The sequence below is a fragment of the Anolis sagrei genome, chromosome 3 (assembly GCF_037176765.1).
Source record: "Anolis sagrei isolate rAnoSag1 chromosome 3, rAnoSag1.mat, whole genome shotgun sequence".
In the NCBI taxonomy this organism is placed as follows: domain Eukaryota; kingdom Metazoa; phylum Chordata; class Lepidosauria; order Squamata; family Dactyloidae; genus Anolis; species Anolis sagrei.
Window position 1 is genome coordinate 148161928 of NC_090023.1, and position 27251 is coordinate 148189178.

Sequence of the window (27251 nt, forward strand, 5' to 3'; positions counted from 1 at the left end):
AATGTGACCATCGTGATGGTACACTAACAGATCACCCAGCTCTCAAGTAGGTGATTACATTTCTAATCCCAAATTACAGTGATGACAGAAAATCTGCCACATGAATGCACGTAAATTGTTCCTTTAGCTGACTTAAGTATGACCACTCTGATTTGCATTCTGATATTTGATTAACACACATATCTTTATGAAAACAGACGAATGAGGGGCAGGGAAGGAAGGAAAGAATACTTACCTGAGAAATTACGAGAAACCAGCATTGTTGTGAGGATGGCACCCTGAAAAGAGAAAAAAACTGACAGTCTTGCCCCATCAATGGACAGATGGCATATCCTTATATCCTTACAGGAAACAACGTCTTTCAAGGAGGTGAACACCCTTCTTCCCAATAAAGGACACACATGCTTACTAGGCCCTGTACTTTGTTCAGGTATATGTATATCAAATCCAAGAAAGGCAAGTCCAGCCAATATAAAAAAATATTTTCCAAATTGAAATATTACCCTACCAAGGACATTTTTCATACCAAGGACATTTTTCATCTTTGGTTTGCACAGCAAATCAGAGCGGGCCAACCCTGATCCTGTTTAAATTGTAGTGGATGCTGAAAGTCAGATCTGCAGAAAAACATTCTGACAGCAGGCATTCCCAAACTGAACAAGAACCTCAAAGCATGTGCCAAAAGCACCAATGCACATAACTACCACCCTCCACCATCCCAAACTGCAGAAACACAAGCCTGCATTCCTTTCAGATTTACCTTCAGCTTTCTCCGGGCATTGAATTTTCTCAAGCATTCCACAGTCTCCTGTCTGTGCATCATAGAGGCCACAGTGGATCGTTGCTGGTGAGGAAAAGAAAAAAAACAGGCAGCGTGATTTCATTATCTTGATACTCCTTTCTCTCTCACATACACCTCCCTCATAGAAAAGAGTAGGCTGGGCATCCACAAAAGCCACCCTACTCTCAGCTTTTTGGCTCAGCCCTGCTGGGAACCAAGATATTGCCCAATCCCCATGTCTCAAAGCATGGACATCTCCTGCAAAGGACGGAGCCCTTTCCAATTACAATGGAATTAGAGAGGAGAAATACTTACACAGACCCATGGGTGCTTAAGAGCTTGATCTGCCGTGATGCGTTTCGCAGGGTTTATCGTCAGCATTTGGTTAATTAAGTTCTTTGCTTCAGGAGTCACAGTATCCCACTCTGGAGAAGGAAACTAAAAGATGGAGAGAAGTCACCTGAAGACCCCTTACTTCTTTATGAAATTTGGTTGCACATCTGACTTAACTGGTGGCAATACTACTTGGTCCACTGACAGCTTATCAGCTAAACCGATATGAGAATAGGAACATTCGTCTCTTTAAACAACTTCACTCTTTTCTTACATGATGATTTGGTCTGCAAAGTTGCAAATGCATTTTTAAAAAGCTGCTTTGATTACATATTACATTACTTTTAATGTTGCTAGGGATAGGGGAACAATTTTCTCCCTATTGCAAAAATGTTCACAAAAACTGTGCTGTTTCAAATACATTCTCGTGTGAAAAGTAATTTCCAAATTATTTAAATGTTTCAACCCCAATACACCAGGGGGAACTGAGCATTATTCTACTACATTCTGAAAGCTGGAAGCATAGTGAAATAGGGACATTAAAGGATCCAGTATACTTTTAGAACAGGGATGTCAAAATAATTTTCATTGAGGGCCACTTCAACCTTATGGCTGTCTTCAAAGGGCCAGTCGTAATTGTAAGACTATAAATGTAACTATGTTGCCCTGACATTGAAAGCCTCACAGGCTACATAAAATGATGTGGTGGGCCAAATTTGGCACAAAGGCTTTGCATTTGACATATATGTTCTAGAGGCCCTGGAAGAGGACATCATCATTGTGTGTCCAGTTATAAGATCATAAGCTAGAACAGGGTGCCTTATTTTTATTCTATCTGCAACCTCTTTCCACCTATTAAATATTAATGCAAGTCCAGATATATTGGTATGTAAAATAGGTGTAAAAGCCAAACATTTACTGAAACTAAATCAGTATTTGCCAGTCTTGCTGAACAGGCTGATTTTCCTTTTTGTGTGTATAGCTGAAGCATTTTCTGCAGTCCTCTGTAAACACTGCACACTGTTGCTAACGGATTTCTATCAATGATTCAGAAACCTTTTACTATTGCCAAATTTTCTGTGACCTCATTTGAGTTAAGAGGACCCTATTTGGGGTTGAGACTCAAGTTTAGTCAAAAGTGCTCTAGACTGTCTGCTCAAACTTGTACTCTTTCAATTAGAGAGCAAACAGTGTGCTCCACCATTAAATAATGTTCTCTTCCATAAAACTATACATACGTACTAAGTGCAAATACTGAAATTTAAAAATGCTCTGACCATTCACTTATTTATTTTTGATATTTAAATAGTTCTTCCCACCATTCCTCCCCCCCCAAACACAATTAAAGCTAAGGTAATAATTGAACACACTTTTTTTTCCTGCTACAACAATTTCCACATTAATGAAGTGTAGTCTGGCAGACAGGAAGAAAAATAGGGTAAACTCACGCCCTAATGCACGATCTCTGAAGGAAAGCAAATAACTGGGGAAAGCTGCTAGGCAGAGACCCCAGGCACAACAACCCTTTGCCTGGCATGTTGTGGGCTGCTAAGATTGCAGTGCAATGGCATTTGTTCTAATGTGATAGAAGAAGCTAAAACCATGGCTCTCTGAAAACAAGCCTCACTTCCTGAAAAACTGCTGTGAAGTCCCGCAGCAACATAAAAGAAAAGCAGCTCTGAATGGTAAATAATTTAAGGGAGCCTTTTGACACCAAGTAGTAGCAAATCCTCAGGGTTTGACAATTTCAATTCATAAAACTCCTCTATAGCTAGGGAATCCATTAATCAGAACTGCCTATGCAAAAGCAGTAAAGAGTCTTGCATCCTCTCTCCATTTTACCAGGCACAACAGCAATAATATACTTAGTACCTCTTTGCACTAAATGTACAAAGCATAAGGATATTCTTATGTGTGCTTATTTTGACCAGCCATAGAGAAATACATTTATATGAAGATTTATCTTACATCATAGGCCCCTGCTTTGATCTGCTGATATAGTTTGTGCTGGTCTTCATCCCAAAATGGAGGATAACCCACTAGTAATATGTACAGAATAACTCCTGCAAAAGAAGAAATAATATAGTTACAGCAGATAGATCCAATGAGTGCACACTACTACACTGTATTTTACCATGTATTTAAAGAGTCTTGACTCTTGTCTTCAGTGGACAACTACAGTTTGTCCTTCTTCGAATGCCAGACACGTTTTAAGATGCTATAATTCATTTGGAGAGAAACAGCAACTCTAAAACTAACATACAAGGCACAAGAAAACACTTATGGCTTTTTCAGCTCTCATACACCATTGGGATCCCAAACCAGAAGCCCATGAACTTTAAGCTCTAAACCTTAGTAATTTACTAGAGTAGCCTTGTTTGGAGTTCACCTCTATATCCAGTCAAATGCATAACAGAGAACTCAACAAATTTCTGGGATCTTACCCAGAAAATAAGCAATAACTAATCTAATAGAATTCATTATTAGATATAGTTATAGCTTATTCAGGCTGTTCTTCAAAATAGGTAAGACAAATTCATTGAGATTGATTTTATATAGAACAAAACACTCCCAAGCCCCAGCCACATTAAGTTGGCTGTAGATGTGGCACAGGATGTCGACACCCAAAACCACTGGAGAAATTATACTGTTTAGCCAGTATTGCACCACCTGATATCTGCAGGGAAGTGCAGCCAGCAATAAAAGAACCAAAGCATTGACATCTCCAGCCCATCGGTCTCAGCCAGAATGCCAATGACTCAAATCAAGAAACAGATTCCTAAGATCTACAGAGATACTCGCAGGAACACCTCAGCAAGCGAGAGTCCAAAAGGGCAGACTAACCTGGAACCTCAATCTGTGGCTGATACTGGATGAGAGACTCCGTCCTGGGCAGACAGAAGACTGGGTGACATGGAAGGCACTGAACAAATGGCGCTCTGGTACCACAAGATGCAGAGCCAATCTTAAGAAATGGGGCTACAAAGTAGAGCCCACAACATGCAAGTGTGGAGAAGAGCAAACCACAGACCACTTGCTATAATGCAGTCTGAGCCCTGCCACATGCACAAAGGAGGACCTTCTTACAGCAACACCAGAGGCACTTGAAGTGGCCAGCTTCTGGTCAAAGGAAATTTAGTATAATGCAAGTTTTGAACTTTGTGGTTTTTAAATACATTATAACTGTATTCTCAATTTGCTTCTGAGATGATAAATAAACAAATAAATAAAACATTAATTAATTAAAGGAAGTCTTACCACATGCCCATATATCCACTGGCTTTCCATAAGGATCTTTTCTTAAGACTTCAGGGGACAGGTAGCCTGGGGTCCCAGCAAACCCTGCCAAAACAATAACATGGAACTGGCTTGGCATCTTAAAACTGAGTCATTACAGTATTCTTTTACAAAGCTCATACAAACCTTTGATTGTTGTGAACCCCTTACTGCTTTGAGATCTCCAAAAAGGAAACTAAACAGTTTGATGGAATAAGAAGAGGGCAGAGGCTAGCTCTAAAGGTTATGAAAGTTGTCTATTTGTCCCTGAAGTTAGGAGCCCCAAAGCTTACTTTTCCAACTGGAAAAGCTACTTTTTGAGACCATATGTCCCCAACCCCCTCCCCAGCCAACATGGCCAAATGGGACTTGTAGTCCAAACAGTAACTTTTCAAAACTCTGATATGCAGTGGAACTCAGCATACCTCATTTCTCCATCGCTGCTAGCAGTAGTGAATGAAATGGAGTGCATGGTCAGGAAAATCCAAAGACCATGTAGGTTGGCTTACTGTAATTTATTATGTAAGCCCAGTTAGGCATGAGAAGAAAGTCATTTTCTTTATAGGGCACCATCAGTGCTAAATGTACACAGAAGTTACATGAGTGGCATTTTAAGATTTTAGATGGGCCTTTAAATATAACACCTTTGTTACCAGAACAAATGCCCTGTTTGAACTTCTTTGATAGTACTACAGGGCCTCTTAAGAGTGACACAGTTTAGGTCCTGGCACTTTCACTCTAGCCAGGGAATTGTACAAAGGCAGGAATGTGCAATGAAATGATAAAGCAAATTCTTACAAGAGTGGGTTACCATTTGGCTACCATCTGATGCAGCAAAACAGCCAATCTACTAACTATTGGTAGCCATACACACTATTCTTAACTAGTATGAACATTATTGTGAAAACAGTAAATACTGCCATCACATAAGATCTAGGAGTTTGCAAATCATATGAGCGATATCTTATAGCTGTGTTTCTCAACTTTCAGTTCTCCAGGTGTTTTGAACTTCAACTCTCAGAAATCCCAGCCAATTTACCAGCAGGAATTGTGGAAGGTGAAGGACTAAAGTTTGAGAACTACTGTCTTATGACATAGCCTAGATTAATATTCAGGAAGGTGAATGGAACAACTCATAAGAAAAAAAAATAGTTCCATCTCAGTGTGTGTCTGTGTGTCCTCCCTCCATTTTTATTGTAAACTTATTAACTGGAAACTCATAATAAAAACATTACATTAAAAAAGAAATTGGACATTATTCATCAAATATGTCTGTCGAAATAGTACATTCTGCTTTGCAATATATCTAGAGAAGCAACAAAAACTGGAAGGAAATGTGTTTTGAAGATACTTACCAAACCATGCTTGCTGTTCTCCCTGCACTTCAATTGCAAGTCCAAAGTCAGCCAGTTTGACAGCAGCACCTTTACACTTACTTGCAAGTAGCAAATTCTCAGGCTGAGTTGAATGTGGTGAAAGGTAAAAAAGAAGAAAAACATCTAGTTAGTATTTTTTCTCTATAAACATGTTGTTGCTGTTAAAATTTACATGCCCAGTTTTGTCTCCTTCTTCAGATATATCCTTTAACCCCACTTTCCTACCTGCAATTATGTCAAGATCAATCTGGCAATTAATTGATAGGAAGAAACTAAAGCTATTTTGTCACTTTTCAGAAGATACACCTGGATTTGCCTTGCAATGAAGCCTGTGAACTTACCTATCAAAATAATACTATCATGTGTATCTGATAGTGCCAGTAGGTGGCACTGACTGTACATTTCCTTCAGATTTATTTGCAATACCATGTAGAGACATAATACTGCAGCAAACATAGCAAGCTGCAGTGATACAAATACTAGCGAACATCACATGAGATCTCAAAGGCCCTGGACAAGTAAACAAGAGGATAACATGCAGGGCCATATATATTCATTCATTTATTTGCACAGAGCTCTGTAAAATAAGAATGCAAATTATGCACCAAGAGAAGCTGAAAACCCAAATTATGACACATTAGCATGACCCTGCATAATTTGCACCATTTCCACCACTTGTTTGGAGAGGTAATGCATTGAGACCCCCTTCCCTTTCTGCTTGTTCGGCTCTCACTAGGCCCTGCTCTTATCTATTTGGGGAAAGAAACTACTTTTCTAAACTGATTATATATGCATTCTTTGCCCAGAATATAGCCCAGATTTGAGAAAAAACCACAAAACACGCACCCATCCTGCTACAGACTACTGAACAGAGTGATCCAGAGTGAAATTCATGTAGCCACTGCAGTACTGTCTGCTGATTCAATATTAGGGCTGTTGGAAATTTTCCTCTGCAAGAGCATATTAGTCAGAGGCCACTACTTCCATGTTGCTCTAGACAGGCACTATGCACCTCTCTATTTAGGACATAGCTCTGTTCCAAAAAAGGTCCAATGCAGATATCAGAGAAGCAGAGGGCTGAGACATCCATTAAAGAAAGCATTGCCTGAGGCTGGCATCACTTCAACTCTGAAGAAGCAAAAAATGTTACTGCTCAACATCCAAACTATGAATAAGCAACCTATGTAATTCATGTGGAATTATTAGAATTATCATGTATTGCTGCCACCATTGAATCTGCAAAAAAAAAAACACCCAGCAGAGTTGTTTCAAATGTTCACAGGGCTATTACAGACTGGTATTCAAGGAGAAAATAGTGACCATTCAACAGCCTGCTGTGAAGAATCTGAGTGGCACTTTGCACATAAAGTCACTCAGATCTGTTCCGACTATTGATAAGCGTTCCAATAGATGTAACTGTGGATCCTGCTTGTCTGATGGCTGTCTTTCAATTTTTGCAACCTGAAGATGGGGACAGCATTCTTGGAGAGGTGAGCGCTACCCATGTATTCTAGATCCTTCCCGGCTGATCAAACAGGTCAGAGGGGGATTGGCAGAGTTGATAGTGGTCAATGCCTCCTTGGAATAAGGAAAAATGTCAATGTGCCTCAAGGAAGCAGTTGTGAGACCTATATTTAAAAAGTCATCCCTGAACCCCCAGCCATTGACCTATGGGGTTCCTCAGGGTTCTGTTTTAATACCCTGTGCTATATAACATATATATCCCAAACCTTTGGGAAAAGTCATCCAGAGTTTGGAGTGTGGTGCCACCTATATTTGGAGACACACAACTCTACTAGTCCTTTTTACCTAATGCCAATGAAGCCTTCCTGAGCTGAAAACCAATGTCTGTCATCAGTTATGGACTGGATGAGGGCAAACAAAATGAAACTTAATCCAGACAAGACAGAAGTACTCCTGGTCAGCTGGAAGACAGACTAGGGGATAGAGATCCAGCCTGTGCTGGATGGGGTCACGCTCCCCTTGAAGACATAGGTCCACAATTTGGGGGTTTTCATGGACTCAGCACTGAACCTGGAGTCCTAGGAATCAGCGGTGACCAGGAGGGCCTTCAAACTATTAAAACTTGTGCACCAACTGTGCTCGTTCCTTAAGAAGTCAGATCTGGCCACAGTGGTACTTGCCTTAGTTCCATCCTGTCCTGATTACTGTCATGCACTCTAAGAGTGCTTGGAAACTTCAGCTTGTCCAAAGAGATCCAGACAGGTTGCTGGCTGCAGGGAGTGGACAATCTGCCCCCCGCCCCCCATTGCAGCAGCTCCACTGACTGCCAGTCTGTTTCCGGGCACAATTCACAGTGCTGTTTATGACCTTTCAAGCCCTAGAAGGCATCTTCAGGAGAGACCCTTCTCTCAGTTTAACCTCCATCTCAATCTCGGTTGGTGGGAATGAGAGAGCAGGCCTTCTCTTTCAGTGGCTGCCCCCATGACTCTGGAACTCCCTTCTTCCCATGGAAGCCAGAATGGCCCCCTCCGTGCTATCCTTCTGGTGACAAGCTAAAACCTTTTTTTATTCAGGCAGGCTTTGAAAGAAGAATGTTTTTAAGATCAAGACAGGGAGTGCTGTGCTTTTAGCTTTGGATATGTTTTCAACCAGTTTTAAGAATTTTAACTGTTAATTTTTAATTAATACCATTGATGTTTAATTCTATTTTAATATTTGTATATTTTTGGATTTTAAGTTATTTTGAAATGATTTTAATACAAGCTGTTTTGAGTTTCCTTTGTGGAGAGAATAAGTGGGGTATAAACCAACATAATAAATAATAATGGGGAAATGGGGGTCTGCACCCAACCTCCCTCCTACCAAAAGAAGACCCAGAAATATTCCTTTCAGCATCAGATCATGCAGCTACGTACCAAGCTCTCCCAAATAATTAAACAGCTCACTCAGTGTAATCTTTCTGGCTTCTGAGGATGTTCCAAAGCATTATAAAATAGGATCCTCATTCGGGACAATCCCTGGACACCCAGGAATAACCTCTAACATTCATGGTGCAATCAGCTATTGCATGTCAACATGAGTAAATTTCTGGGGAAATGACTAGAGGGCCAGCCGTACATTAGTTCTGCTGTAAGGCAGTAAGGGTTACAGTTCACCTTCCAATTATATGGTTTATATTGCGTCCAAGAATTTAGAGGCAGAAATGTGCTTTGATCCTGAAAGCACAAGCTGAAGTCTGAGGAAAAAGCAGCACTGACCTGTACAGCCTACGTAGATAATAATAATCTCTCAGGGCTAGTTTACGCTCTAATCAGAATCAAGTGACAACATTTCTCCTGGTGTGTAACACTGAGAGCTGGTGCATATGTGGGAAAATGCTGATTTTTGAATAAGATTTCTAAGTATGCTGTCTTTCTACATGCAAAGAGGCTTTCTCCTTGGATTGTTTGAGTCCACAATCTCCAGCTAAGAATACGAGCTGGTACAGACCAAGGAAAAGCTTTGTCCTGTGATTATTATTTAAACTGACCCCACTTCGATTTTTATCCAGATAGAAATGATCTGATTTAAGGATAAAAAAGGACCCTCACATCTAGATCCAAAACACCAGGGAGAGGATGTGCCACAACCACTGCCCCAGTGAAGACAGATTGTAGCTGTTCCCATCATCCCTCCTCTTTGTCAGGAATCGCTACTGCATTTTTTGCAGAAGCAGACACCAGGCTTCCCAATCCCGAGGCAGAAGTCTTTGCCATCCCTTGCCTGATAAGGGAAATGAGGGGCTGCTTGGATGGATGGTGGACCTGCCACTGGCAAGGTCGTCCCTTTAGGAATTGCTTCAGGAGTGCAGCGAGGGAGAAGGCCAGTTGAGGATGATCTCAGTAGAGTTAGTGCATTATGTAAGCTTTGCTGTTTATTTTACCTAGTTTTATTTTTAAACACTCAGTTTGTTTTAATTATGATGATTTTTCCTTGCCGGGTGCTATTAAAATACATTAAAAACAACAACCCAGACATCCCAATCACACCAACCCCAGCAGCCCGCCTCTCATCATTGCATAAATGCCCAATGGCAGGTGTACCTTTTCAACGGCCTGCAAAAGGTAATGCCCATATCTATATCAATAATGTACAACCTCACTTCCTTCTCAGTTCAAAATATTTATGCACTTAAGGCACAAACTTTGAAAGAAACTCCTTAACTTGGCAAAGGAATGATTGAGAAAATGTCAGTTAGGAAGATTCACTGGATAGACAAAGGAGAAAGTCTGCCAATTCCTATTCCTGCCATATGATTTGTAGTTCTTAGGGTTTTTTTTTTAATTTTCTAGACAGTACATCTAAATCCCCTTATTTCTAGCAAGAAATGATTTGGCAGAATGTTCAGAAGCAAATTATTTCAAACTCCTTATTAGACTAAAATGTGATACTGAAACAGATGATCAGTAGGAGTTATGAGGATCAATATCTAATGCTTAGGCTCCATTACAGTGATTACGTTCTGGCACTTGATGTCTTGTTTTTAAAAACACCACTTAATCATCTCAAAAGACTTGAGGAAAGCAGCTCACTCAGTGGTGAGTATTAGGTAGGTGATGGACCATATGATCAAGACCTTGGGACTGAGTAAGTGTTGCTATCTTCACATATGGCAGACAACCGCTATGTGCTACTGTTCAAGCACTAATATAAATCTCTTATGGGGAAGGTCAATGACTCACTGTTATGCTTTGTGTTTTATTTTAAAGCTTTTTTGGCATTTCATGACTCTATTTGAATGTATGTATATTGTTACTTATGCAAATTCAGAGCTGTTGTGCTCTTGATTCAGAACTTCTGCTCACATTCCCGTACCTATGTGATGCACCACTTACAAACAGTTTCTGTCTAGAAATGGCAAAATAATCCTATATCGATTAGTGGCTAGTGTTTGTCAAAACCAATCTTAATCACACCAACAGAAATAGGAGATAGCTGTAGAGACAAATGTATCAATTCACAATGTATGGGGGAAAAAGGGTTGTCTTTCTCCCAGACTCCAGCATGGCATCTTTCTACCTTTGTGCACAAGTAGTTACTATAGAGAAATTTTAAGTTGTTTGCAAAGGCATGAGACCACGAATTTCAACGATGAAGGTTGTTTAGAAGATTGGGAGGAATTAGCCACAATTATGCTTAATTCCATTTCAGAGCAGTGGCCAATGTAGCACTTATTCCAGGGCATATCATTACTATTTCAATATGTTTGAATATTATTCTGCAATAAATCTTTCCCAGAAACATATCCTTCAATAGTTTAAAGCACTGCATGACTATTATACTCATGCAAAATATCCCAACAGTGTCCATTCCGGAAATTTTCAGGCTGCTTTGCTAATAGGATGTTGTTCAAGTTCTGACTTTCCACCTTCATATTTTATTGTATTGTCTAAGGCCTTTTTCCTATCCAGTATTAGAACCAGGAAAACCGAAGACGATATTAATCCTATGCTCTATTATTCACTATGGATTCACAGGACACAATATTCCTTGCAGAGGAGAGACTTCTTGTAGTATAGAAACGACTAAGGCATCAGGGGAAACCTTTTTGTCACTTCAAATAACAGGAACCCCCTGTGGCACAGTGGGTTAAACCCCTGTACCGGCAGGACTGAAGACCGACAGGTTGCAGGTTCGAATCCGGGGAGAGGCGGATGAGCTCCCTCTATCAGCTCCAGCTCCTCGTGCAGGGACATGAGAGAAGCCTCCCACAAGGTTGATAAAAACATCAAATCATCCAGGTATCCCCTGGGCAACGTCCTTGCAGACGGCCAATTCTCTCACACCAGAAGCGACTTGCAGTTTCTCAAGTTGCTCCTGACACGACAAAAAAACTCCCAACAACAACAAAACTTCAAATAACTTTTCTACTATTATTTTGTATACCTTCCACAACTAATTGTTAGCACAAAGAGGCAGAGAGCTCCACTGAAATTTTCGTGGGACCAAAAAGGAGACCAAGATCTTTCCCATGAAACAGAAACGTTTTTTTCTTTTTGGTTTTGGAACTGTCTGTAACAGGTCTGCTGACTTAAGTTCGTAATTGGACGGCTATGGGATCTTAAAAGTTTCAAAGCAAGCATAAACCATTTCTTTTAATAAGTGAATAAGATATGAATGATACCCATTGAACATATTCTGCAGACAAGAAATTTTATGTTGTAGAAGACCATTTTGAAGAGGACAGAAAAAATAGTCAAACCACACTGGGCAGTTTCTCCAGTCTGGTGAGCCAGTAGTTTTCAAACATCTTACCATCAGAGCTTTGCATTAATTTACCCGACAATGAGTGTTTATTAGCAATTCTGGCAAAACCTCAAATGATTTAGGGGCAAATTCATGAGGAATCATGGGGAAAATTGCTGGTCCAAGATGCCATCACATGCACGTTAAGGACAGACGCACAATATTTTTCCATTGCAGTGCAACACAGACAGAAAGGGAAATGTACAGTTGTCAGACATGAGGAATGGTGACACTGAAAGGTCTGTACTGGGTCTAGTGTTAAATCACCTGAACTAGGACGATATAACAAGCTTGCTGATGGCTCTAAGTTATTCATATTAGTAAATACAAAAAATGGAACTGCAAAAAGGATTTCTGAAAAATGAGTTCCAAAGAGATATCTTTATTTGGAAGACCTGAAACAAAGTGATGAATGTGGTTTGATTTGAGCAAGTATTAAGTGGTGCAGAACAACTTTATATAAACCCTTGTTGGGATTCCCACATGGCTGGGTGGACCAGGAAAGTGGTATTAGGAAAGGATTGGGTAGCTCAATGAAAATATCAACCAAATGTGGAACTACTGTGATAAATTATACATATAATGATTGGAATGTTGTATTTAGTTCTGGTTTTTCAGTCTTTATAATGCATAGATGAGAAATTTGAACAAATTAGAATGTTCACTCTGCCATCCACATAAAATGAAACCACTAATAATGAAAATGAAAGTAAATTTCATGTATTTGCCAAGACAAAGTACAATGGAGAAAAGACTCATTATGGGTAGGCTCAAAATAGCACCTTATAGACCCTAGCATTCCAAGTACCGACATGATCCATATAGTAGGCGTAATATTTTCAGAGTTGCAGCGCATTATTCAGATCTGAATATTTTAAGTCCAATATGGTATGGAATACTAGAGTTCCAGGAGCAAATATTTTATTAAATGACAGACAGGACTGAAGAAAACGAATGAGACAAAAATAACTACACTGCAACATTTTGCAAACACATTTTGTCTATGTCAAATGCAAAACACTTGTTGAGTCTCAAATATATTGCTACAGTTTTATCAGACACCACACAAAAATATAAAACCACCCCGGCTAAAGTGTCTCAGAAAATAACAACTTTACAGACTCTGGACTCTATTATGTAGTGGAAAATGGATGCAGCAAAACAAATCAAGGTAACAGTTATCTGATAAAGAATGCTATGGTCTAGTCAAGCTCTCTAGGCAAATGAAATAGGTTCCAATACAAAGTGCCTGCACTGCAGATTCTCTCTCCCCCCCCCCCCCCCCCCAGCACTCCTATTTGGCTTGATTCTGCTAGAAGCACATTTGCCTTCTGTTCCCTGCAGCACTTACGTATCCAAACTGCACTCACTTCTTCCCCTGTGGCATGCATTTACTTCAGCTGCAGCAACTGGCCTTTTCCTCCAGATGCGTTGTAAGGACGGACTTTAGTCTTATTTTGCTGCATTTTTAAAAAAACCTCTTCTCATCTAAATTACTACTGCACCTGAGCTCATACTTCTGCACAACAACCTGTGTGCACACCATTTGCAATTTGTGAATCCTGGAGTTAATTCAAGTTATCTGCTGAAACATAGAGTTATGTCCTGGCATATATACCAAGAATGCAACTACTCCTAAGACAAGCACAGTGTTGGTATGGAAAAATGTATTGTTTTATTAGTGATGGGCACATTTGCAGGAGAGAAGTGTATTAAATTAAAAACTGTTGAACACAACGAAAGTAATGTCATGGAGCTGCCTAAGGTTAACCAAAATCATGATTATTTGAAAGAAAAGCTGTTTGGTTGTCTTGTTTTAGGCAGAATCTTATTGGAGCTCTGCACCTGTCAGTTAGTAGGGCCGGTGGTGTAAGGGTTAAACCACTGTGTCAGTAGGACTGCTGATTGAAAGTCTGGTGGTTTGAATTCAGGGAGTGGGGTGAGCTCTGGTCTGTCAGCTCCAGCTCCTCATGCACGGACATGAAAGAAGCCTTCCACAGGATGCTAAAACATCCAGGTGTCTCATTGGCAAAGTCCTTGCAGATAGCAAATTCTCTCACACCAGAAGCAACTTGCAGTTTCACAAATCGCTCCTGACACACACACACACACACACACACACAGTGCATCAACAACTTCTGAGTCTCTATTTTATAAACCACAGTCTCAAAACATATTTCCACTGAAAGTGAAGATTACCTTTAGGTCCCTGTGTACAATATCATGTTGATGAATATGATTGACGCTCTCCAAAATCTGGTGAATGCAGTGGCTGTAGAAAAGGGAGGGAAGTGTAATTGGTTAATATATTTATTTCTTGAATGTGTGGCATACTTCTTTCTTGTTTTGTTTCTCCCTGGCAGAAATATTAGACAGTGCATACACTTTTTAAAAAAGGGCATTAGATTCAAGATTCAACAGGACATAAGATGCTACTCACAAACAAGAAACACTTCTGATGGAGCTACTGTTATGTACCTGTGCTAGTCTACTTGGTATGGGTCACAGCATAACTTTCTGCCTTTCAATCCATTTGCACTATGAAGTGTTTGGGAACCCCAAAAGAGAGCACCATACACCCCACAAAAGTGTGAGTGGGAAGCTGCACTGGCCTCCATTTGGCAGGCTCTGTTCAGGCTTTAATCTAAAGACAGCCTCCCCCGTCACAGTCAAACTGGGAAGCTGCCAGGATGGAAAGCTTTTAGTAGCAACAAATGCAAGCACATTATAAGGATGATGTGTCTGCAGAGAGGGGCTGGACACCTTTTAAGTACAAAGCCCACTTAGCCTGCATTTTTAGTTCCCTTATTTCCATCTCCAAGCAACACTCACGCAGCATGCTTTCTGCAAACTCTGGGAAATCGGCTGCCTTTATTTCTCTCTTTCCGCAGTAATATTACAGAAAGCGGAGCAACCTGTCATTTACACTTCTCATGTCAGGACAACACTACACCCACACCGCATGTGAGTAAGGCGACACACAGAGAGATCTTTGGGAAAGCTCATCAACCTGATAGAGGTTTCCAGGCACTTGGAACGAACCAGACACAGCAGCTGGCACGTAAGAGACTTACAGTACACACAGAAGTTTCTTTGATGTACAAGGCAGTTTGCATCTTAACCGCTCCTGCAAGACACCTGGGGAGTCTATGGGCTTCAAACCCTCCCAAGGTAATTTGAAGGAAGCAGAGAAACTAAACTCATCACAGTGCAAATGCCTTTACTTAAAGCAGAAAGGGGGGCATGGCAAGCTTTTTTCTTTTGAAAAACAAAATCCATCATTTTATTTTGCATAAAGAGGGCTAGATTTTAAATATAGCAATGCTGGGAGAAAGGCAAAAGAAAAGAATTCCTTGTGGGTACAAGTGGACGTAGCATAATCAGCAGAGGAAAGGATACAAACCAGTTGGTACAGCAAGAAGCACGTACTCCTTCTCAGTGCCGAGGACTGAGGCTTACTCTGGGAAAAAACAAGGCTGTGCAAGGAATCTCGCCACCCAAGTAAAAAGGCTGGCAGGCCCTGTGACGCTCTCTTCAATCCCAGAACAGGAATAGAAAAATCTGTACAATAACTAGAACAGAGCCAAATCCACAGCAGTAGACTTTCTGGCCAAAAATGGCAAAAGCGCAATGAGTCCCCGGGAAGGTCAGATTGGCACAAACTCCTCTCTCACTTGATCATTCTCTCAGTCTGCTCTGGAATGCAGCTCTGCGCAACCAGGGAACAAGCTTGCAATTATTCAAGCAGGGCAACATTAGACCTGTTCAAGCTGGAGAAGGGAAACGCTAGTGTAGAAGAAGGTCAACTGCAGACAGGACTAGCAGAAGACATTGGTATGGATTCATCCCCTCTGCCCTCAAAGGCTGACCATCTGGCCTCATTCACCTCCTTATCCCCCAACAAATCACAGGAGGTTGTATCAGCTGTGCTTTTTTTTAACTACTCAGAAGTAAAATTCAAGGCTGGAATAGACTGTATGCACATAAATACAACAATACACCGGATTTCTTTTACTCTTAATTGTTGGATTTCTTCCAAATGACACAAATATACAATCAATCGAGTGGATTATATCCTTCCAAACTGTCTGCAATGAAACCAAAAATTGGGGACAGAGATCATGGACTCTGGCAAGGAGCTCTGTCTGCAGAAAAAAGAGAGAATTGGGCTTCCTTTAGTAAGCTGACACTATTGCTTGGCTATTAAAGTTGCAGGCAGATCTTCCTCTCACTCACTCACATGTATCGAGTGGAACTCACTGACAGCATTTCCTGTCAGTATAAAGACTAGGAACTACTTTTTACTATTTTGAATGGCACTTGCCACCTCTTGAAGTCACCACTGCTCATGCCCTGCTTGATGATTTGATAAAATTTGAAGTAAAGCTACAAATCATCTGAATGTAGTAGTAACTGCTCTCCAACTGCAACCTATTTAGATCATGACTGTAAATTACTCTACAAAAAAAACTCCTTGGGTGTGGGGAGAGTTGTGTGAATTGATCGACTTCTGATTCCTGGCAACCAAGGTTTGGTAAGGTAAGTAACACATGTGGCACTTCTGTAGAAATGTTACATAAGTGACATATCAATGAGACCCAGAATGCAGGGGAGGAAAGTGCATGGATACCTTAGAGCAGTGGTTCTCAACCTGTGGGTCCCCAGGTGTTTTGGCCTACAACTCCAGAAATCCCAGTCAGTTTACCAGCTGTTAGAATTTCTGGGAGTTGAAGGCCAAAACATCTGGGGACCCACAGGTTGAGAATCACTGCCTTAGAGAGATAAGCACAGGTAAGTCCTATTAGAAAGCTAGATTCACGTCCTTTATAAGCAGCACCTTTGCTATGCCAAGCACCATTTTGCTGCTCTTAAGATTGGTTTAATGTGAGCAATCATGAACCTTCTCAATGTTATGCCAGAACTGTAGGATGGTGTCCTGGCCCAGCACCTGCAGAGACTCCTTCCTCTGCTTCAACTGCTATTCCTCCAACTGCTAGGAGGACAGACAGACAGAGCTCCATTGTGTCCTGGCCCAGCAGCTGTTAAGAGCCTCTCCCACTGCCTTCATATGCAAGGGTATGTCCTCTGTGGTGAAGCCCACAACCTGCTTTTGTCACCTGCCTGCCTAAATTGTACATGGTTTATTTTTATCAGTCACCTGTTAACCTGGCCAATGTAGGAATAACATGTTACTCAGAGGAAGGAAGGAGTGTATGGGGAAGCCTCTGGAATCATAAAAGCCAGAGGGAGTTATGGATTGAAAAGACGGTCTCAGTGATATCAAAGTGGGGAGTGAAACAGGCTCCTTATCACTCCCAAACTGTTTCCCATATCAAAATGGCCTGGCTAGCCATGGTGACTGTCTTCCTGGTTTGAAAATGCTGTTTTTGAATGCCAGGTCAGAAAATGGAAAAACAAGTGCCATTCAAAACTTCATTCTGAGAATACTGAACTGGTTAGATAAGACTAAGGGTGAGGGCTAATAGCTCTGCCTGCCAATTTTTCCCCCTGTAGATCAGCAGGCAAGGCCAAGGGTTTGAAAAGTGGAGCAGTGGTGATCTATCGTGATTCCATCCCCTGAACAGGTGTCCCATCCCACAGTATGCAGAAGGTGTTGATGGTGGACTCCTGTTCAAACCCCTGGCCCTCAGAGCTCTATTTTGTCCTCCATGTGACTTAATATCTACATGAAACCATAGGGAGAAGTCATGTTTTTTTGTTTTAAATTGTAACTTTTTTGTTTTATTGACATTCTTAGCCACTTTTGAGTTTCTTTTAAAGGAGAAAATATGGGATATAATAAATAAATAAATAAACAAATGACACAGAGAAATACCTTTTACAAAGAAATGACGTGATAGCAAAAATCTGTGACTTATAAGAAAGTGACTGAAGTCTAAACTATAGGACATCAAGAGATTTGCTTCAAGGATGGGATTATGCAGATCTCCAATTATTGTTGGACCTCCATGCCCCAGAAGTCTTAGCTAGTACAGGTAATGGACACAAGGTGTTGCAGCCAAACATCCTGGAGGGTCACATGATGTCCATCATTGGTTTAAGTAAATGGATCAAATGGGGGTGGGGACCTGTACAGAAATGGGGATAAGCTGCATCTAATACAGTGTGGGATGTGAACGAATATTTTATAGTTCTCAGTTCCAGAAAAATGAGCACAGGCCAGTGTGGTCAATCCAAATCATGACAAGACATTTTCTTACCTGGCATCTGCTTCACTGTAGTATTCCCTGGCAACAATATCTTCAAAGAGTTCCCCACCAGTGACCCTAAAATTCGATGCAAGATATGAGGATAAAAAATAATTCTCATTTAGGAGACTGTCAGAAATCACATCTCCAACAGAAAAACATGGAAGAAACCACCTCATCAGACTTTCCTTTAAATAAAGTTTTGAAAAGATTGAACTCACAAGCAAGAGATGTGCAAGCGTTAGAAGCAGAGGGCGAAACCGCTTGATCGAAAAAGACATATAAAGTAAAAATGAATTAAAAACAATCCACAGACCATATTATAGCAAAAAAAAATGGTTCCTGGTATATACTTTCAGACTTAAGGCAAGTTGAAATATTTTACTTGGTTAAAATTGCCAGTTATTCATTATTGTTGTAAGCAGAAGGCAACAAACTAAAAGCAAGTGTTATTCAAGAAACACAGTGACATTGTAAGAATGTGATCTAGAAACTACAGGCTTTGTAGATGATGGTAGGCAAAAATCTCAATTTCTGAAAATATGCTGATGATTGAGATCAGAAGAAATGACATGAAGACTTTTCTTTTGCTGATGAAGGCAAGTAAAGGGTAAACATTATCAGAGATATGCATATGAGAAAAAAAGATAATTTTGATAATTTATACAGGCTGCAGAATTATGCAATTATTTATAAGATTTAAGTAATACTGGTGCAAAATGCCATTTTTGTGTTGCTTTGGATTTAAAGACATATAGCTCTGAACATATCAAATGATGTATTTATGCAGAGAGGACTGGAAGAACAGAGTGGAAGGAGGAAGCAGAGCAATCCCAAAAAACATCTTTTATTTAGCAACTCTTTCTACAGCCCAGACATTTGTGAAAGTGATGAAGGATCAAAGCCAAATAGAAAGCACTTACAGATCGAAGACGAGGTAGTGGAAACCTTCTTCTGAAATACTCTCATGGAGCCGTACTAGAAACAACAAAGACAAACAGAAGCAAGAGACTGAGGAATAGAGCAAGAGAGGCAATTTTTTTAGAGCTACGCAAGCCCAATAGAAAGATAGCACCAAAACTTGGGGGAGAGGGGGCTTTGCTGGCCTGGCTCGTCTCTTTATAAAACCAAGAAGTTGGGTTTTTATTTTTTTTTAATACCATTATCTTTCCAATGTGCATTACCACCACAGAAATTTGTTACTTGGTTATTAATAATTACTAAACTGAATGGATTTAGTGCTTTAGGGGAGTGCTATTCAAAGTAATGGTTTATGGACTGGTGCTGAACCAATAGTTGCTGCTCTCTGCCAAGTTAAATAGCTTGAGACACCCCTATGTAGGATATTCAAAAGTGCTGTACATACCACACAACCTTATGAATTAACAAGGACATTCAGAAACTCGCCATATTTTAAATAGGAAATTGAGGTTAAGAAAACAACAGCTTGCGTAACGCTCTTCTTGAAGTTCATAGGTTGATAGGGATTAGACATGAACTGGGATACTTGTGATTCAATCTCAGGCCATCAAATGGATAAGAAGCAGAAAACATATGACCATACTCTCTCAGCTCCTTAAGTTTCTCTCACTCTTAGGGAGGTGCAGGGAAGAACCAGAACAAGGACCCCACCCCACCGCCTGGTACTATTTCCCTGTTGTATTCCAAAGCCACTATGATACCTATATATTTCCCTTCTTTTAGGAAATAGCAATTCCTATGGGCAATGTAGATCAGGGAAAGGTTCTAATTCCCCTTCTCCAGTGCCACACTACTGATCTTTGTCCATATTCACCAAACTGCAGATTCCCTGTACCAACTTACTCCCTAAACCCTTTGTACCTTGTAAACCATGATCACCCCCTTTATATTATCACTGTATGTAACATGGGGCTAAAAATAGAATGTGTTATAGGTATGTTAGAAGGATTGCTAAAACCTTGTAACTACAGACCCAGAATCTCAATGAACTAGACAAGTTGTATTTTGGGTGTGTCTTGTCAGAGTATCAGTGAGGTCTCAAAACAACTGTTTAGTCTTCCATGTAACACATTTTCTATCACTCAGGAAACCACTGATGTTCCAGTTTTTCTTTGTGTCAAATTTGTTAATTTGGGTGTATGGGTATTCCATCATATTGGGCCATCACCTATATTATGAAGTATGAAGTTCGTTAATTTGGGGGTATGGGTATTCAGTCATATTGGGCCATCACCTATATTATGAAGTAGTAGAGCCTTGACAGAGGGTTACCATTGCAGAGAACATGGAGCTAGGGCAATTGTCCTATATTATATCAGCTCCTTGGGCACCATCATATCTACAGAATCTTCTTTAGAGAAGATACTATGAGCGGTTGCTTTTGCTTTTGAACATGAAGTTCCTTGTTTGTAGCCACAAACTATCTAAGTCACCTCTAATTATTAATCATGAGGTCAAATGTTTGCCATACAAATAAGAGCCTAATAACTACAGAGCAGGACACACAAAATTATGAAAAACACACTTGCTCTGGGTACTGTCATGATTATTTTTATTTATTATTGATTTTATTTTATATGCCAGTTTCACCCCCAGAGTTAGATGTAAGACAGCTTCCAAGTACAGTAAATTTAAAACATTTACAGCAACATTTAAAAACAATTATTAAAATCAGTTGATAAATTTTAAAACATCCATCCAAAACATAGCAAGGTCTTTAAAAATATATAAAACATCCCCAAAACCCAATAAAATATCATAACCACAACCCCGTCTTATACCTTAAAAGCCTCCTTAAATAAAATGTCTGCTGGCAAAAGGAAATCTGGCAGGAAGCCAGTCTTACCTTCGGAGAACGGATGTTCCAGTTGGTTAAAGCAACCACTAAGAAAACTTGGTGATGGGATCAGGGGAAAACCTCTTTAAAATCTTGGAGCTCCAACAGGTCCACAATGGGAGATATAGTCTTCCAGATTGTCTGAACCCAAGCTTTAACATCTACTCTTTAAATTGTACCAGGAAGTGAACTGGAGCCTAAGAAGCTGTTTTAACAAGGGAGTTATATGTTCCACATAATATCTAGTTGAGATCACAGCTATGGGAGAGTGCTACAGCCTAGCAACCAGTAACCAACTGAAAGGGTAGTGGTTTCTTCCACAAAGCAAGAGGTGGATTTGTGACAACAACAAGCTGGGAAATCAACACCTCCTAGGGCAGTGGTTCTCAACCTGTGGGTCCCCAGATGCTTTTGTCTTCAACTCCCAGAAATCCTAACAGCTGGTAAACTGGTTGGGATTTCTGGGAGTTTTAGGCCAAAACACCTGGGGACCCACAGGTTGAGAACCACTGTCCTAGAGAATGCTGCCCGACTTAAAGTCCGTCAACCAGGACCTATTCCAGTGATAATGTGAGCCAGTGACAATCAACAGAAGAGTGCTGCAGATGTTGCATTTCCCAAAGTCCAAATGGACAAAGGTGAACACAGACACAGATACAAAGAAACAACCAGAAGAATGTCCAAGAAGAAGAAAATGGCATTTTATCTCTATCTGGGCTGTGCCTGCCTCTTCTTTCCTTCCAAAGCCAAAGTTGTGGCAGTGGAATGGAGGGCAGGGCTTTTCATGTGCATCTAGGACTAAGCATGATGGAGCTATGCCTGCCTCTTCTTTTCCCCCTCTGAGGCCAGGGCAGTGGTAGTGGAGATGAAGGCAAGGCCATTTATCTGCTTCTGGGCTTAGTCATGATTGAGCTATTCCTACTTTTCAGGTTTCCCTTGTGTGATAGGTAACACAAGTAATCCAATTAACAGGTTGGCCACATGGCATTATTAAAAAAATTTGGCTTCATGATGAAATTATGGAAGATAAACCAAATCAGTTGATACAGTGGGCAGTATTTCCTGTATCAGTAAAAATGATTCCAACCAATCATCACGAGCTATAATACTCTTATTCTGCTCCAGCAAACTTCCTAACCCCTTTGGAAGCATGCCCCCAAAAACTTGTTGCTGTAAAATCTTTTGACTTTTTGAAATGGGATTGAGATTGTTATCAAATCAATCTCATGTCTCTCTACGTGAAAAAAATCACCTAGACTGCATACAGATTTGCATCTACTTTCCCACAACTAGAAGTCAATTCCTCCATACATTGCTTGGTGTGTATGACTGCATGTAAGCTAGTAAGGGTATTTGAACCAGAGGGTGATGTTCTGGATATCTGTTAGTGGAGAACAAAACCAAACTATAACCAATAAAATAAACTCCTTGCTTAATAAACCCATTATGCCCCCTGTTATTGTTAAATTATAACCAGGCCTTCTAACCTACTTCCATCTCAAATATCCTACTGCTATCTCCACCTCACCTTCAATCATAGTGTTCTCCTCTAAGTCTTACACATCCTACCCGGAGGTTCAAAAAGTCTGTCACATACCCCATATTTTATTACTACTGCAATCTTTCTGAAACATCTGAGTTAAGGGAATCTGCAAGCAATGATATGAACAGGCATTGCTGTAATGGGGATATCAAATTCTTTTTGAAGTAACTCCAGTATTCTTTTCTGGTAAAAAAGAAGCCTTATGTGATGCAGCCTTCAAATTACTCTGGGGAATCCTTCTGCAATGAGGCACTCTGAATGAATGCCAGGTACTCAAGAGTCATCAACATTAACCTCATCTCTGGGCATAAGCCAAGTAGCCATTAGAGAGCATCTGCATCTGCAGAGTATCATTAATGCCTCTCTCGCTACCACCACTTTAGTTGGGGGTCAGGGGATGTAGCAACACTACTGAACTCAGCAGCACAGTTGAGTGGTGATGGGAGAAATACAATGGGAATGGATTGTTTCAACTTGTTTCCTTTCCTCTCCAAATTACTACAATCAGCTTAAGGTTATGCTATCGCCTATGATGACATGCTATCGCTACAAATACAGAATACACATGGTCTGACAGACGGCAAGGCAACTGTGATCATCTGCAGCAATGCAACTGATACATAAATTGAAACAGATGGATGCCACCCACTCACCATTTTCTCCCAACTGCTCATTATCTCAACAGAGCCAGAAAATACATGGAAAGGCTGGGAACTGCCCAACCATATCTTCAACAACAGGTTGAGCAGCAATCCATTGCAACTCTGGTTTCCAAAATACCAAGCTGCAGGTTTCTGTATAAGCTGTATGTAGAACTACAACTATCAAGGGCAGCCGAGTTTCCTACCCCAGCCTTTTCCTAATCATATTAAAATGCGGAGAATTTTTGCTGTAGCTGCTGAGGCTGCTTCCAGAAATACTTTCTTTTTAATTAAAAGTTTGCTATTAGAAAGCATTAGGGGATGTAATACAAATAATCCTTCACAAATCATCTCGTTGAACAGCTAATGGCTGGCTTCACAGGAGTGGTAGCTGGTGACATAAGGATAGTTACCAAACAGGACCCTGTTTACCAATGTTAGCTATTCCCTTTGGATTAACCTTCCACACACACACATATGGGTGCTGCACACCTAAACCACACCAAAGGTGGATGAGGGCTCAGAATTTTTTACCTGCAGTGATAAAAATGCTCACTGTCCACCTTTGAGTACTCAAAATGGAGACATCTATTTTCAAACAAAGACAGAGATGAAGATGATCTGTCATATAGGTAAAAATAAATGACATCAAATACAGATATAGTTATGTATTGAGGTGAGGAACAATAGAAGGAACAAATGAAGAAGCCACTAACACAAAAGCACTGTATGATTATGGAAAATATTAAGCGTTGCAAGATGGGCATATGCTGAAATTACAATGGATATTGCTTTTGTATGCCTCTCCCTTATTTCAATGTATAAGAAAACATCCCAGGGGAAGATAGTGGAGGATGTCATTGTATTTTCCACCTCTGTAGCACTAAAAATACTTTTTGGCCAGTCAGGAAAGAATGGCCCACTTTCAAAGGCAGGATGGAGCTTCAGATACCAGCTTTTTGCACAGCATAATTACCAAAATGCCCAATCTTAAAAATGTTAAGTGGGAAATGGAAGTGAAAGGGAAAGTTAGAAAGTGTAATAGGGTAAGCTGGAAAGAGACACATTATGGCTTCCACATATTTCACTGGATGTTCTTAAGATACAGTCAGTCTTTCTGAATAACAATAGTAAGACCTTTCATTTTAGACTGTTTCTTTTTCTGATCGTGAAATTATGTTATGTAGGCTCTGTCCTTGATATTTATTAACATATTATTAAAATTAGAGCACCAGTGGTGAAACTGACTGTTTAAAACCTTTGAATCTGACAAAGTTATGTCCTCATTTAACCTCCCCCTCCCAATGCATTTTGCAATTAAAGCTTCACAAAATGCATGTCCAATTTTGATTCTTAAAAACAAAACAATTTCTGGCAGACAAAACAATTTTAGCATGGAAATTATCTTTGGAAACTTAAGCTAATTTTATCAGTTGCATTAAAGTTTCTGAGAAAGTGAGAAAGTGACAGACCGACAGATCAAGAGAGAGAGAGCTGATTAAAAACACAAATCCACAATCTCATAGGGGGAAAACACAAATGCTTATTTGCAGAAAAATATTGGGGTTTTGTATACATTTTGTGCATCCTCTCCATTGTATTTTATAGCATATCGGTCTGTGATATACCATAACCTCTCAATCCAACTGTATAGAATTTTCTGGGTACCCATAGATACCTGGACACATACAACTGAGAAACCTTCTTTGTTCATTAAGTGGGTTCTAGCAGATAGCAGATATTCAGTGTTTACTTTGTCCAGTTATGTGAGCTTTAGGGAAATTGAGGAATTGCTTTCTGTCTGCCCAGTACAATGTAAACAACCCGTGCCGTTCATGATCTCAAGATTTCTCCTTTCTGGCAATTCAGCTCAGCAGCCGCAAAAGCTTTGAAGGTCACTAAGAGAGCCAAAAGCAGCACAGAGATGCTGAGTCGTCAAGACATTAACTGCCGGCAAAGACCAGGGGAAATAATCCCAGAGCACCCAAAAGGCTCAATTGGAAGACTGTGTCCTCAGTGTGTCAATTATTATCTAAGATACACGGAAAAGAAAAAATAAGGAGGAAAAACAAAGACAAAGAAATCTCAAAAATGCATCTGAAAGCAGAGGGCTCCTCACCAGCTAAAAAGCTCAATCTATACAAGGAGAAATAAAAATATTTGGTCTCTTCTAGAATCCAGAAGGATGAATATTGCATCTCAAAAGCTCCTCTACTTCAGTTCTCCTTTCCTCAAAATGAGATTCTGTTTACATCAAAACCATCCTACACAGATCCCCAGAAATCTACACTGTCTTAAGCAACTTGTTCCAATCTCCCCACAAGAGCCACCTTTTTTTAACTCTCTTTGCATGTGAAGTGCTTTTGCAGAGGGGGCTGGATGACACCAAAGAGGGAAGGGAATGAGGATTGCTATTTTACCCTACAAACATTTCCTGGAACCATGGCAACCCAGGCTTCTCTTCACAACTGTGAGGCCATTCCAAGGCATAACTACTGGAAGCAGGAGTTGGGAACATAGTGAACTGTGTCTGAGCAGACAGTTGTGTGTCTTTTTCTTGCAACTATAAGTTTACACAGAAAAAGTGAAAAAGCCCAGACAGGAAGAAGGTATGAGGCACTGATTATAGTTTAGCACAATGGCAAACAGATATCCACCAATGGAGCTTAAGAAATAAGAGCTGCACTACCCAGTCCACTGTGCCAGGTATTAGCAGCACATATTAGCACTGGTTCTCCATGGCTTCAGGCAGGATCTTTTCCTAAGCTTCTTTGGGTCCTCCAGTTTCGCTTCTAAGTCCTAACTACACTGAACCAAATGTGCCTGAGCAGGCAAGGTCAAATATGTCCAGGATGGTAAAAATTCATGAAGGGAAAACCTGAAGGCAGGAAACAAGAATGCCACAAACCAGGTTCCACGCTATCATCATTGCTAGTTATTATTTTACCTAATTTAGGAAGGAAGTACCTTCTTAAACTGGCAAGTTTAATTTCTTTACAAGGAGTAAGGTGACAAGCCATCTCAAAGTGAACTGGCCAGGATTTTCTAAGTTACACACAGAGAGAGTCCAATTGGTTATAGGCTTAGAATTTATTATCAGAATCATGAACAAGGAAAAAGGGTGAGAAAACAGCAGTACAAAACCAGGAATTGTTATAATTTGCTGATCCATACATGCAATGTGAATGGATTATTCTTCTCTTTGTGTAAACTCAGCAACTCTGGCTGCAATACAGCTCCTTTTAAGAACCAATAGGGAAAATGAAAAAGGAGAGATAGATAAGCAAAGTTGTAGCAAAAAGAAAGAAAGTAAGAAAGAAAAGAAAGAAAACAGGGTAGGATATTGATGTAGGGAATCACCAAAAAGTGTCCAAATTATGGCAGAGAAGACAAAAGCAGGTAGATAAGCAAACTTCCCATTTCATAGTATATTGCAAAGAAAACACCCATTTGCAGCTGGAATGATGGCAGTGGTGGCATGAGTTTTCTGAAGGGCACCAAGTCAGCTGATGTCTTGAACTAACCCAAATAATGAGGAAATGTGAAAACTGCCTCTCAAGGCAGAGATTCTGCTTCTGGGTGTCTAGCCATCTATCCAGCCTGGGAGTGAAGTGGCTTTGTGAAACAAAAATGAGGCAGAGACACATGCTCAGCTGAACAGGACGTGCCTGAAAAATTGCATCAGTGACTTAATAACAGTTAAACAAACCTTCTTGCATGCTATCCAGTCAATTAGAAAGAAAAGGAAAATGTATAATTCCCAAATGGTGCCCCAGACGCAAAAACAAGAAAACAATCACTACTCTGCTCCCAAAGATATTCAACTTACCCCAGGAACAGTAGCATCAGATATAAGGCTTACAGATGGTTTGATTCTTGGGCCTACTCTCATGGGAGAAGTTAACTTATCAACATCTCTGCTTGTATTTAATGATCGTATGAACTAAAATCTTCTTATTCATGCACTGATTTTAGCTAATGTTCTATACTAATATGGCTGCTAAATTTAAAAAAACTGACTGGAC

General features: G+C 40.2%; 1 protein-coding gene across 25 annotated transcripts in view; it reads right to left on the bottom strand.

Annotated features, from left to right (window-relative positions):
- CAMK2G (calcium/calmodulin dependent protein kinase II gamma) overlaps positions 1 to 27251 on the bottom strand; it is a 168099-nt gene that overhangs the window by 59385 nt on the left and 81463 nt on the right. For all 25 annotated transcript variants that reach the window (XM_060769146.2, XM_060769144.2, XM_060769141.2 and 22 more), the window contains exons 4-12: positions 19148 to 19202; positions 18237 to 18302; positions 14215 to 14287; positions 5746 to 5848; positions 4373 to 4456; positions 3083 to 3177; positions 1097 to 1219; positions 761 to 844; positions 236 to 278 (exon numbers count right to left, since the gene is read on the bottom strand). In XM_060769146.2, the coding sequence (XP_060625129.2) occupies positions 236 to 278; positions 761 to 844; positions 1097 to 1219; positions 3083 to 3177; positions 4373 to 4456; positions 5746 to 5848; positions 14215 to 14287; positions 18237 to 18302; positions 19148 to 19202 (726 nt within the window). The remainder of the gene's footprint in view (positions 1 to 235; positions 279 to 760; positions 845 to 1096; positions 1220 to 3082; positions 3178 to 4372; positions 4457 to 5745; positions 5849 to 14214; positions 14288 to 18236; positions 18303 to 19147; positions 19203 to 27251) is intronic.